At 44.3% G+C, this 12,102-nt stretch overlaps 1 protein-coding gene across 2 annotated transcripts in view; it reads right to left on the bottom strand.

The window, feature by feature from the left end:
- The window catches only part of LOC148038857 (uncharacterized), an 89,719-nt gene extending 82,544 nt beyond the window's left edge, over nt 1–7,175 (bottom strand). Inside the window, exon 1 of one of the 2 annotated variants that reach the window (XM_087674750.1) lies at nt 6,790–7,175. In XM_087674750.1, coding sequence (XP_087530876.1) covers nt 6,790–7,043 — 254 coding nt within the window. In that variant the 5' untranslated portion in view covers nt 7,044–7,175. The remainder of the gene's footprint in view (nt 1–6,789) is intronic. The other variant, XM_087674749.1, reaches the window with a different exon arrangement.
- Nucleotides 7,176–12,102: the final 4,927 nt, after the last annotated feature.

The following is a 12,102-nucleotide window of genomic DNA, read 5'->3' as shown; positions in this document are numbered from 1 at the left end:
TCCTGAAGATCGCAGTCTCTGATGCTCCTATTGTTGTTGGTGCATCCATTTGGGGCTGGTACAACAGGGTAGCAGCTGATTTTGATCAGTTCTTCGCGACAAATCTCAGAATTTTCTCTCTCTACAGCATTCTCTCATCTCCTTCAGCCTATGCTCAGCCATTCTCAGCAATTCTCAGCCATTTGGAGGAGATTTCAGCCATTTTTAGTGGGCTGATCTATAATTTATGCAGTAAACCCTAATTCACAGCAGAAATTAGGGTTTAGCAGCCACATTAGGATCCGTGCCAGAGATTTAAGGCTCAAGGGACTGAAATCAACAGCTGATAATTGAAGATTATCAAGGGATTTCAGGAGCCAGCCCATCCCGAATTGATTTGGGGCAGCATTTGGCCAGCCAAGGGTCAAATTGGAGAAGAAGTCCTGGGTGAAATAAGGGGCAAATGACCCAAAAGGCTTGCTGGTTATTTATGACAGCAAGAGCAATTGGTTAGCAAGAGGAGATTGAAGAATCTCAAGTTGTACTCCTTCCAATTGAATGAAAGCTAAAGAAATACCGCAAGGGGCGCCAGTTTTGGGGCCAACAGGGAGTCTACTGTCCAAGAATGTTATGGTAAAGTGTGTATTTCATTTTATGTGCATTTATTTATTACTGTAATTAACTCTTAAATTAGGTTATCACCACTCATTCCAAGAAGGAAGGTTGGTTTCAGATAGTTCCCTGCGCAACAGTTCCAGCTGCGCCACCTATCCGCTACTATTCCCTACGCCCCATTGAGCAGCACCGCTAGAGCTAAAGCGCCCAACCTTCCTACGCTACCCGCCACCTATGAGCCACTTGCCTGGCCCTTGACCTCTCTGCCTACTATAGGCATCCGCCCCCTGGTGCACCTGGTCTGCTCAACTGCGCCGCCAGCCTGCTCCCTGCGCCAGACCATTTTGCAGGCGCCACCAACACTACATGCATCTTGCCAGTCCTTGACTAGCAGCTGCCCGCCCTCCAGCTATGCATTATCAAAGGTAAAAAGGAAAAAACTTTCAATTTTTCAATTTTTTAATTCAAACTTCATATTCGGGAAGGGGCTTGTGCCCGAGCAGCATCTCTCTGCTCTTGTAAGTGTTTGGTACACATTTCTCACATAGATTTTGTGCATTTTGAGTCAAAAATTTGGGGCTTTTGTTGTCAGCTCAAAGATTGGCAAATATACATCAGTGACAGACTGCAATAGACTAATTTTGTGCATTTTGGGACAATAAATTTTAGGGCTTTTGCGTTTTCAGTCCCGCTGAGCACTGTTTGCACCTTGGATAATGTGTACTTCAAACAGTTTTTGACAAAGTGTGCTTATCTTTGCTAATTACAGCAAAGTGTTTACTGTAATTTCTGGAAATTTTCAGATTTCAACATTGGTCTAGCTTGAAGTATTGCTCTTTTGCTCCTTTATCAGTGACAGTTACCATGGCCAATCACGAAGGTGATGCATTTACATGTGTCCAACGAGGATAGTTTGGATGGCAACAACCATTCTCTATGGTCTTTTATGATGAAGAATGTACTGATTGCAAAGAATCTTCGGGATTATGTCAACGGTGAAGAAGTTAGGCTTGGAGTTATGGCTCCAGCTACACCTCCCCCAGGAGGACATGGACAAAGGGCAACTCAGCCCGCTCAACTTGTTCAACCCACTCCAGCTCAGTCACGTCCCCAAAGATCAGCAACACAAACGACATGGGACACATGGGATGCTCTGGCTTTGTCATCACTAATTGCATTGGCAGTTCAGCGGTCCATCATCCCACATATTCAATCTACAACTTCTTCACGAGAAGCATGGTTGACCTTAGAGTAGATGTTTGCACGAAAGAATGAGACACGCATCTCTTTCTTGAAGAAAGAGCCTGAGACTATGAAGAGGGATAAGGGTGATTCTATGTAGGATCATCTAAATAAAATTCAAGACTTATGTGAGCAGCTTATGAATGTGGATGAGTATTACTTAGATGCACAGTTGATATCTACCACTTTGAATTCATCGCCGCCCTCATATTTGGCCTTTTATATGGCCTTGAACCTCACCATGAGGATTTCCCCACAACCCCTTACTTTCCTTCAATTGGTCAGTTTGCTCTTAGAAGAAGAGCATCATGGAGCCTTCTCCTTTGTTCACTAACAGCTAGAGTGCCATTGCATTGGCACAGAATCCAGTGTTTCATGCACACACGAAACACATCGAGATCCACTATCACTTTGTCAAAGAGAGGCTACATGCAAGTGATATCAGCTTTGTCCATTGTCCTACCATCAATAATGTGACAAACATCTTTACCAAAGCTCTTCCTCGTGACAAATTTGAAGCATTCCACAATGCTTTAAGTTTGATATCCTTTGGTGGATGACCCTTGTATATTGATCACTCTTCACTCCAAGGGGGCTGGTTGGGTTTGACTCATGCCTACGCTCACAGAGAAGTATCAGGGCTCCTTGGTAGAACATTGGGACACCTTTTACTCTCCTTACAAGAGGTTTTTTCCCCCACATTTATTCTCTTTTATTTTATATACTTCTGTTACACAATTTGGACACTTAAATGTTTTACACCTTTCGAGTGTGAACATACTCTAGCAACTGTAAGATTTAAGGATTGTACTTTGTATTTGCATCTTACACTCTTCAGATTATTGCATTGGGTGTCGTACTATCACACACACACTCTCTTCACTATCAACTATACTTTCAACTGAGCTTGAGCTTCGATCTATGTGCATTCTCTCACCTCTCACGACGACAAATTAGCATTTTTAAACAATTCCAAAACATGCTTAATAAATAAAAAACACAAACTTGATACACGGTTCGAAAGAGTTTCAGTGGTCCCACAAAATCCTAATTTTTTGGAGCACCCTTCAACATCTATAAATAGACGGGCTGCCCACCATTCAATCTTATCCTTTTGTATAGGTTTCTCGCTCTAACGTGGAGATTTCAGCCATCAACCACCTACCGTCGCTGTCCACCCATCACTGACTACAATCCACCCTGTAGTAGTCTCCATTTGCTGCATCATCATAGTGCCTGATCAACCTGCGTTTTCAGCATCTGGTGCCAGGCAATAGACTGTTGCCATCTCTCGCATCAAGCGACTGCTGCAACACCAGTGTTTTTGTTGTTTAGCAGGCCGTCTACATCAACAAACACCTTTCCTATTGTCGCCTAATAGTTCTCTGCCTCAGGTGATAAGTTTTCAGCCTTCCTTTGGTAGTACACTGCAACATTTACTAGGTTTCAGCCTCCAATTGCTATGTTTTGGTGACTAACCTACTGCCCTTCATTATTCAACACTCTCTCATCTCCAACTAGTGGTTACTGTACTTGGGATCCGTCTCCAATGGATGTCACTCTCCAACACTACATTGCTCTACCCTTGGGCATTCTGTACACTCTTACATTCATTTACAGCATTCATTCACTTCAAAGTTTCTTCTCACTATGTTTGTCTCTGTGTTTGAGTTTTAAGAGTTGAGTTTTTGCGTTTTGGATTTAGGGTTTCAATTTTGCTTTGTCTCTGTCTAAGTCTTTGTGTTTCAGTCTTGGTCGTACATGCTGTGTTTCCTCAGTGCAAACGCTAGCATATCTTCACAAAGAATACTCCATCCCAATCCCATGCTCTTTGAAAAACTTGTCAAAAACTTTAGAAAATAAGGTCACACGTACATACTAAAGTCATCAACTACAAGCATTAAATATTTGGCCTTCCCAATGGAGACCGTTTCCATAGGTCCGCACAAGTTGGTATGTATTGACTCAAGCGGAGTAATAGCCCTGCAAGAAGCCACCTGTGGATAAGGCTACCTATGGTGCTTGCCCCGTAAGTAGCTAGGGTTTATAAAATATAAATGGGAAGAAAATCTAAAAGTTACTCTACTAACTTCTTCCAAGAAGCCTGTTTAATGAAGTCAAAATTCAAGTACCCATAATGGGCATGCCAAAGTAGCCCAAGCTCATTGAAAGTCTGTCAGCAATGGCAGTGAGCTTGTAAAGCCCACCCTCTTATGTACTTGTTCAAAGAATAGAACCTGTAGTAGATTCCTCAACAATCACAATATCCTCAGTGAAAACCACAAGTGTACCTAGCTATGTCAAACCAGGAAGAGAAAGAAGGTTAAAACCTAAATCTCGCACATCAAGAACTTTGGCCAATGAAGCTTGTCCATTGAGCAAAAGGGGAATAGTCCCCACTCCACAAACCAAGACAGAAAAGCTGTATAACCAATGGTGATGAAAACCCTCTAGAATGGAATCCTAAAGCCAAGGCTATTGATAAGGTTGTGAAGAAACCCCACTCCACTATCAATGACCCATGGCTTCTCCATAGTGAAAGAAGCAAGGGTTGTATCCTCAACCTCATATATATACACAAAGACAGACTTAATGGTTTCATGTGTAGCCTTTGAATCCTTTGAACCTTCCTTTGACTTCAAATGGGGGTATATTTGCTAGCACTTCTTCCGATGAGTGCCCTTCCCTATGTGGGCACTTGGGCTTTGACTTCTTCTCATCCTTCTTCTGATCTTTCTTGTCATCTTGTTTCTTGTTGTTGCCTACCTTCTTGCTTCCTCTCCTACACCTATGATAAAAGCCTAGGTAGAGCTAGATCCACTAGCTCCTCTCTCATTGAGACGCTTGTCATGCTCTAAGACAAGCGAGGCAAGCTCCTTCCAAAGGAGTCTCTCATAGTCTCGATGTAAGAAGATTGGTGTAGAAAACATCATACTTAGAAGATGGCAGCCGGTAAGAAGAACCATCATCATATCCTTCGAAGATATCATACATCCTAGGGATGCAAGCTCATCTCTCACATCCTCCATTTTGTTGATATGATCCTTCGTAGAAGGAGAGTCATCAATCGAGAGCATCCAAAGCTTCTTCTCCAAGGTGATTTGGTGGGCAAAAGTCTTCTAATGATAAAAGAAAAGAAAGCTTTGTCCACACTTCCATCGTCTACAACCTGCATACATGAACAAGGACATAATCCTATAGGCTCATAAAAAGAAGAAACCAAGCTTGAGAATTGAACCAAGCTCAAAGGGCTACATGACTTCACAGGACAAGGAATAGGGGTAGTAATAAAAGCCCAAATATGGATTGTACCAAGGATACACTCTAGTTTGCAAGAACAAAGGGAGTAATTAGATCCATCCAACCAATCTTCTTTGGGTAGGAAAGGGAGAATGAGCACCTAAACAAAAGGTACCATCATAGGCATCCTAGGGCTTGAAGGATGGGCCCTATGGAAGATATGGAGAGAGGAGGGAGGTAGCGTTTGCTCCGATCTTCGAGCAAGGCTTGAAGGATATGCCCTATGAGAGACATGAAGAGAGGGGGCAAATGAAGTCTACTTTAATCTTCAAGACCTCTCTAATGATGGTGCCTATGCTATACAGGGCTCTGATCTCCAATCCTCACGATGATCACAATGCCTATCAGAGGAAGTTAAATAGACTCCTCATCTAAGTCATCAAACACATTGAACCAGTGGTACTCCATCTCTATAGACCTGCAAACTATGTTTTGCTGTAGAAGAGCCCAAACAGAGAGAAGAATCAACTACACCTGCAAAAAGAACAGTTGTAGATGTCTTGCCTTTATCGAAAGCACTTGAGCAGTACAATAAATCTATGTTTTCCGCAATATACAGCACATTGAAAATTTGTGTTTTCAGTAACATGGTGATCTTCTTTGTCTAGAACCTCTGTCTCCTCACTTAGGCAATGATACAATGTGAGAGTGCACAATGGAAGAGAAACACAAACACGAGAGAAAGGATAAGAAAAAAGACAGCAAGAAGAGAAAATAAATCTTCATTGAATCCGAAATAAATGCTGAATACAATGATGGATTAATCAGTACCTGCACACAGCCTAAAGCATCATTGAGGGCACCAAATCAGGCTCGTGATGATGATGGCAATACTAGAGAGGGAGACTGAGACAAATGCCAAAGTATGCAACCTACAAAAGACTAAGTTGATCTAATCAAAGCAGGAGGCAGATACAAATAGACAAAAATGATTAAAGCTGGCCCAATTAGAAAGGGGAAATTAGATTAATGTTGCCATTGTTGATGTTACAATAATTGAGTCATGGCGAATAAATAATGTAGTCGGCCAATCATAAATTAGCCAACCAACTTTCTTGGACACAAAAAATGCTATCACAAATTGGGGAATGTGCCACCTAGCCCAAATCGCAAATATCCAACTTGCTAGCTGCTAGAAAAGCTGGAAACTGTGTACTACACAATGTGGAAACACCTGACACTCAGTGAAAAAGAAATGCAAACTAACCAAATGCTCTAGAACACTCAGAGCTTCAATGTCTCCGCTATTCTCTGACAGAGCTCACAACTAGTTGATCACTGATTGACAAAATGGTAGGGTAACAGAATTGAGCATGCCTAAGCTCGATCTATGAGGACCGAGAGGAAAGGAGATAAGAAGTGAGGGCATCTATGTGCCGTAACTTGAAAAAACCAATCCTCCTTCTAGGTTCAAAATTCTATAAGGGAAAGATTGTGAACCGTATCATCACTAAGTGGGGGAACCTCATAACTGCAAAGTTCAAAACTCTAAGGGGAATATGCAGGATCAATGATTAAAATTAAGTCAAGTAGACAGACTAAAGACGTACGATGAAATCGTGCACGTGGCTGAAATTTACCAAAGGTAGGGAACTCCATTAGAAATAGATTTAGGTTTCGTGCAGTTTAGAAGGGAACACAAATGGAACTCACGGGAGAGGGAAAGGATGGACGGTGAAGAGCAGATCGTTCTGGAAGTACTGAGCAACTTTGGTGAGGACGGGCCAAGCGTCTGCGCTGTCGGAGCAGAGAGGGTCGATGAAGGCCTCCAAAAAGACGGATGGAGTCGAGGAGGAAGAAGTTTGGAAAATGAAGCCATCGGAGCGAGCAGGTATGGGGATGCTCCTCGCCGAATGGATACTGACGATCGTCAGGACCAAAACAGGAATAACACACGAGCCCTTCATGCTGACCAGCTTTGTGGCTGGCTCATAACTATACTGATGAGTGCAAGGTCAGCTTTGTGGCTGGCTCATAACTATAGTCTATACTGATGAGTGCAAGAATTTTCGGCAGCGCTCACTCCTGCCACGCGCTTAGGCTGGGTTCATACGAGCGGCAGCATAGATATATCAGAGGGGCTTACTTTTGATGTGACATCCTTCAAATGGTTGGCATTTTTTTTTAATGCGCTTTTTCATTTAGATAAGTAAAGAAATATTCAGAGGAGATGGGACGCTCCCTCCTGGCCCCCTTCACAGAGAAGGAACTAGAGGAGGCTTTCTATACACACGATGGGCAGAAATGCTCGGGGGAGGATGGCCTCTCTAAAGCCTTCTTCACTACCTACTGGGAAGTGGCGAAGAAGCCCCTACTAATGGCCTTCCATGAGATTTTCACTTCAGGACAAATGCCAAGGAGTGTCTTGACAGGCCTTATCAGTCTTCTCCCCAAAGGGGGAAACCGGTTGGAGCTTTCCCAGTGGAGACTGATTGCCTTATTGTCAATGGCCTATAAGGCACTGGCAAAGATGATTGGTAGGCGACTACGCCCCATGCTTCTAGATATCATCCATGACACAGAGACAGGCTTTGTCCAGGATAGAAGCATTCTAGACAATGTATTTACCTTCTTTGAGGCGACAGAGTGGGCTCAACACAGTGGGCAGAGATTGGTCGTACTACTCTTGGATTTCGAGAAAGCTTATGTCAAGGCGGACTTGGATTTCCTAGAGGGCACCATGGTGAGGTTGGGATTCCCCTAGGCTTGGATTCGTGGGGTTTTCGCCCTATACAGATCGGCCACCAGCAGGGTTCTCAAAGGCGGAAGGCAAGGGGAGGAGTTTCGGCTAGAGAGATGGGTTCGACAGGGCTACCCCCTGGCCCCATACCTATTTCTACTATTCGCAGAGGCGATGTCTCACTTCCTCAGGTCATGTGTAAGCGGATTATGCGGCCTCCGACTTCCAGCGAGAGAGGAGACTGAATTGTTAGACTCAGAGTACGCAGATGATACAGCCCTCTACATAGAGAACAATGAGTTGATGCTGGAGAGAGTGAGCTTGGCTCTTGATGTGTTCTGCTCTATAGCGATAGCAAAAATCAACTGGCAAAAGTCGGTTGGTTTCCTCACATACCTAGACTCTAGCACAGAGTGGGGCATCCACATGGGATTTAAATGGGTGAGTAGAGGGTAGACCGTCCGGTACCTAGGGTTCCAGGTGGGACTCGACATCACTCTTGCCTTGTAGTTTCTTCATGTCCTTGATTCCCAGAATGGAAGATCTTTTTGATCAATTACAAGGGGCAAAATTCTTCACAAAGATTGACTTAAGATCAAGTTATCACCAAGTAAGAATTAAGGCCCAGGATGTTCCTAAGACAACATTTCGTACTAGATACGGGTACTATGATTTTTTGGTGATGCCTTTTGGTCTCACTAATGCACCGGCTACTTTTATGAAGCTGATGAATAGTATGTTACGGCCCTATCTAGGACACTTTGTAGTAGTCTTCTTGGATGATATCTTTATCTTTAGTAAATCAAGAGAAGAACATTTGGAACACTTATGGTTAGTATTCCAATTGTTAAAAACCCATTCCCTTTATGCGAAGAAAACTAAATGTGAATTCTTCAAGTGCATCTCATAGGGAGCTTTCTGTTGGCAGGCAAGCAGCCAGGGCCGTTACTTGTATGAGGCCGGGATGCAAGATACAATATTCATTATCAAGGCAGGGTTGTTTGTAGTGGTCGGTTTGGAGGCTCTACCCATCCGCCAGGTACTAGAGCCCACAGCAGACCGCTCGGAGGTATGAGAGATCATAGAGAGTCTTACTGGATAGCATATCTAGAAGGCGCGGTGTCAGGAGGCTTTCGGCGAAGAGAGACTTTCAGCACATGTGACCTTAGCAGAGCTCTGGACCTCCATCATCCACTCCCTCCGCGGCCGATGGGATCAGGTGCAGGGCGAGTCCAGGGCTCGTCAGGAGCTCTGAGGCCACTTCATGCGCACTTGGGGTGACCAGGGTCTGTTCTTCGTGATGCAGGCATGCAGCCCCAGTTGGCGATATACCCCCCCTCCCCATGGCTTCTTGCCCCCATCCCCCCTAGACTGCCTTGAGAGGCTTGTATACGTGATGTATTGGTTAATTTGCATTAGCTTTAGCTAGTTTGTTGAGCATGAGCACTCTGTTGTAATTAGTTTTTATTGAGTAATATAATCAGCCACATTTTACTTGAAAAAAAAAAGTAAAGAAATGTTTACATCACTTTTTTAGGCGTTTCAGGCCATTGGTCATTGACCAACATACAAAATCAGGGCATTGAGCCTAGCTTTTTGCCAAAAAGCTTAAAGATCCAGTGCTCTAATTCTACAGTTCTAAGTATCATAACCAGTTCAACATGAAGGGACTCAAACCAATTGGTTGGGCTGTTAACTTGGGCACTTCTAAAAAGTATATTGTTTCTTCTACTCTCCAGATATGCTTCATGACTATTGTTGAAATAAGTAGTATCAATCTCCACGTGGCTTCATCCAAGTTGGCCTTGTCACCAAAGAAAATAGTGGCAAAGCCAAACTCGGCTTTGAGATTTGCACCCTTTAGCCACTTCCTCACTCCATGCCAAAGGGGTTTGATTACTGAGCAATCCCATAGTAAGTGTTTTTCACACTACAAGATATAGACCTTATAGCGACGTTTAAAGCGACGACAATACAAACAACAAAATTTGCCCCCGTCGTCGCAAAAAGCGTCGTTATTAACGACGCCATAGAATCGTCGCTATAACCGTCGCTATATGCGTCGCTATAACCGTCGCTATATGCGTCGCTATATGCGTCGCATTTGCGATGCATATAGCGACGGTTGCAGTTAATTTGCGACGCTGATAGCGACGGCAATAGCGACGCGTGCGACGCAAATAGCGACGGTAACAGAGAAAAAAAAATTGTGGCAGGGCAGCAAGCTGCCCTGCCACATATAGCACTGTGTGCTGTATGAGAACCATACAAAATAGTTTCTGCACTGCTTCATACAAAGCGTTTGCAAACAAAAAGAATGTATACTGAAATCATAAAACTGATGGATGAAATAAGTACATGATATCGCATAAAATGCGATTGGTACAATCATAAAACAATATCACTAATACATAGAAAATGTCTACATAGATCAGGCGACTAAAAACTAAAGGTATGTGAGCTCTAAGGATCCAAGGGCGAGCTACAAATCATCGTCCCTCGAAAGCTCTTCCCGCTGTAAAGGAGCATCAAACGGATTCTGCAGAAAAAGAAACAACATATCAATCCACCATACAATAATGCATTCAAATATCTCATGGTAACTACGGACAAGAAAGATGAGTGACTTACTGGGCCGCCGCGTCTATACAATCGGTCGATCAATGATGTGAGACCGTGCCTCTCCGCATATCGAGTCTCAAGGCCTTGCGGATAGCGATTTGTAATGGAGTGCTGCAAAGAAAACAAAATGCTAACTGTTAGAAACATGATTGTCAGTACAAAGAATATCTCAAAAAAACAAATAAGCAAAACAAAAGAGAATCTTACAAAGTCCTCCAAATATGTCCTGTGGCCGCCACTCCCAAGATGATGTACCGATCCGGCCTCGATTCGTGCCCTCGCCGCCTCCCGCTGCTGACTCCAACGTCCTGGCAAATTTGTAGCCTCCTCCCTCAGTCGGTGCCAGTCGTCTGCATCTAACCACTCGGGCTTTGGAGCCCCACTCTTGATTGCCTTGCGTGCGTCGGATCATCTATGTGACATGTATGCACGCATGCAATCCATCATCCAGCCCGTAGAGAATCTATCCACTGCGGCTGGCATCGGGAACTCCTCGTGCAAGGATGCTACTATGTACTCCTTGCTCCCCTCCGGTATGTTCCTCCAATGATCCAGGACGTTGTGCCGAAAAACTTGTTGGCACAACTCGCTCATGCGAGCCATCACCCTCCTCCCCTCATCATTCATGATAATGGCTCCTGACCTGCCATCCAGTAGGTATCCATAATCCCTAGGAGTGTGCCGTGTATGGGCCCTCTCCCATCTCCGTCCACGCTCCTGGGCATATCCAGGAGATCCCTGAACATCCGGTGTACCGACGGGGGTACCCTCTCCCGGAGTGCCACACAAAGGGGTGCCGCCAGAGGGTGTGCCACCAAAAGGAGTGCCACCAAAAGGAGTGCCACCAAAAGGCGTGACATCTGCCGACGGCTGCGCAAAAGCCGGAGTAACTGGAGTGGACGTCCCCACAGGTGTGACAAATCCTGGCGGTGACCAAGCTCCAGCTCAACGACGAGACGGAGACACCGCGTCCGTGTCTCCACAGCAGCACCCCCCTGATCCTCCTGCAGTCGCAGTCCCTCCCTCTGGCCCAAGTCGCGAGCGTCGAGATCGTCTACTCGAAGCTGAAGCATCTGATCGCGCCGAAGCTGATCTAGCAGAGCGTCCTGACGAAGAACGAGACAGCTCCTGATCTGCTATCTCTCTGAATCTCGCGAGCTGATCTGGAGACATACGTGCCATCATCTCCTGAAACTCCTCATCGCTCATCCCTCGACTCATCCTGAAAATGTCGATACCTGCACAGATAAAAAATAATGTTAGAATAATCAATTTAAACTATACAAAGCACATTAATAAAATCATTTTTGAAAAATCCCTCTTAAAATGCATATCTTATCTACCTTTATGGAAGATCTAAACAACGAATTGAGTAATACAATTCTCCAAGAATAAAGTATTCTATGGTCCCATGTTAATCTCATGACACAACTCTGCATACACTGGAAGGTCGATAGACATGTCACCACAAAACAACGAGTCTGTCTCGTTCTCAAAAAATTCTACGACTTCTGTATTTCCATCATTGTTAGCCGATGCAGGCTCCAAGCTTGCGGTGGCCTCCACCCCTTGTAATTTCAATCCCTCTATTTGCATATTTTCTTCATCTATGCCTGGAACATCGCTTTGATCGTATACTCTCTCACCTCGAGGAGTTGAAGGTA

The sequence above is a fragment of the Lygodium microphyllum genome, chromosome 3 (assembly GCF_053477565.2).
Source record: "Lygodium microphyllum isolate KBCC chromosome 3, Lygodium_microphyllum_v1.1.10, whole genome shotgun sequence".
Lineage (NCBI taxonomy): Eukaryota > Viridiplantae > Streptophyta > Polypodiopsida > Schizaeales > Lygodiaceae > Lygodium > Lygodium microphyllum.
Note: the sequence above shows the minus strand (reverse complement) of the source record. Positions and strands in the feature narration are given on the sequence as shown.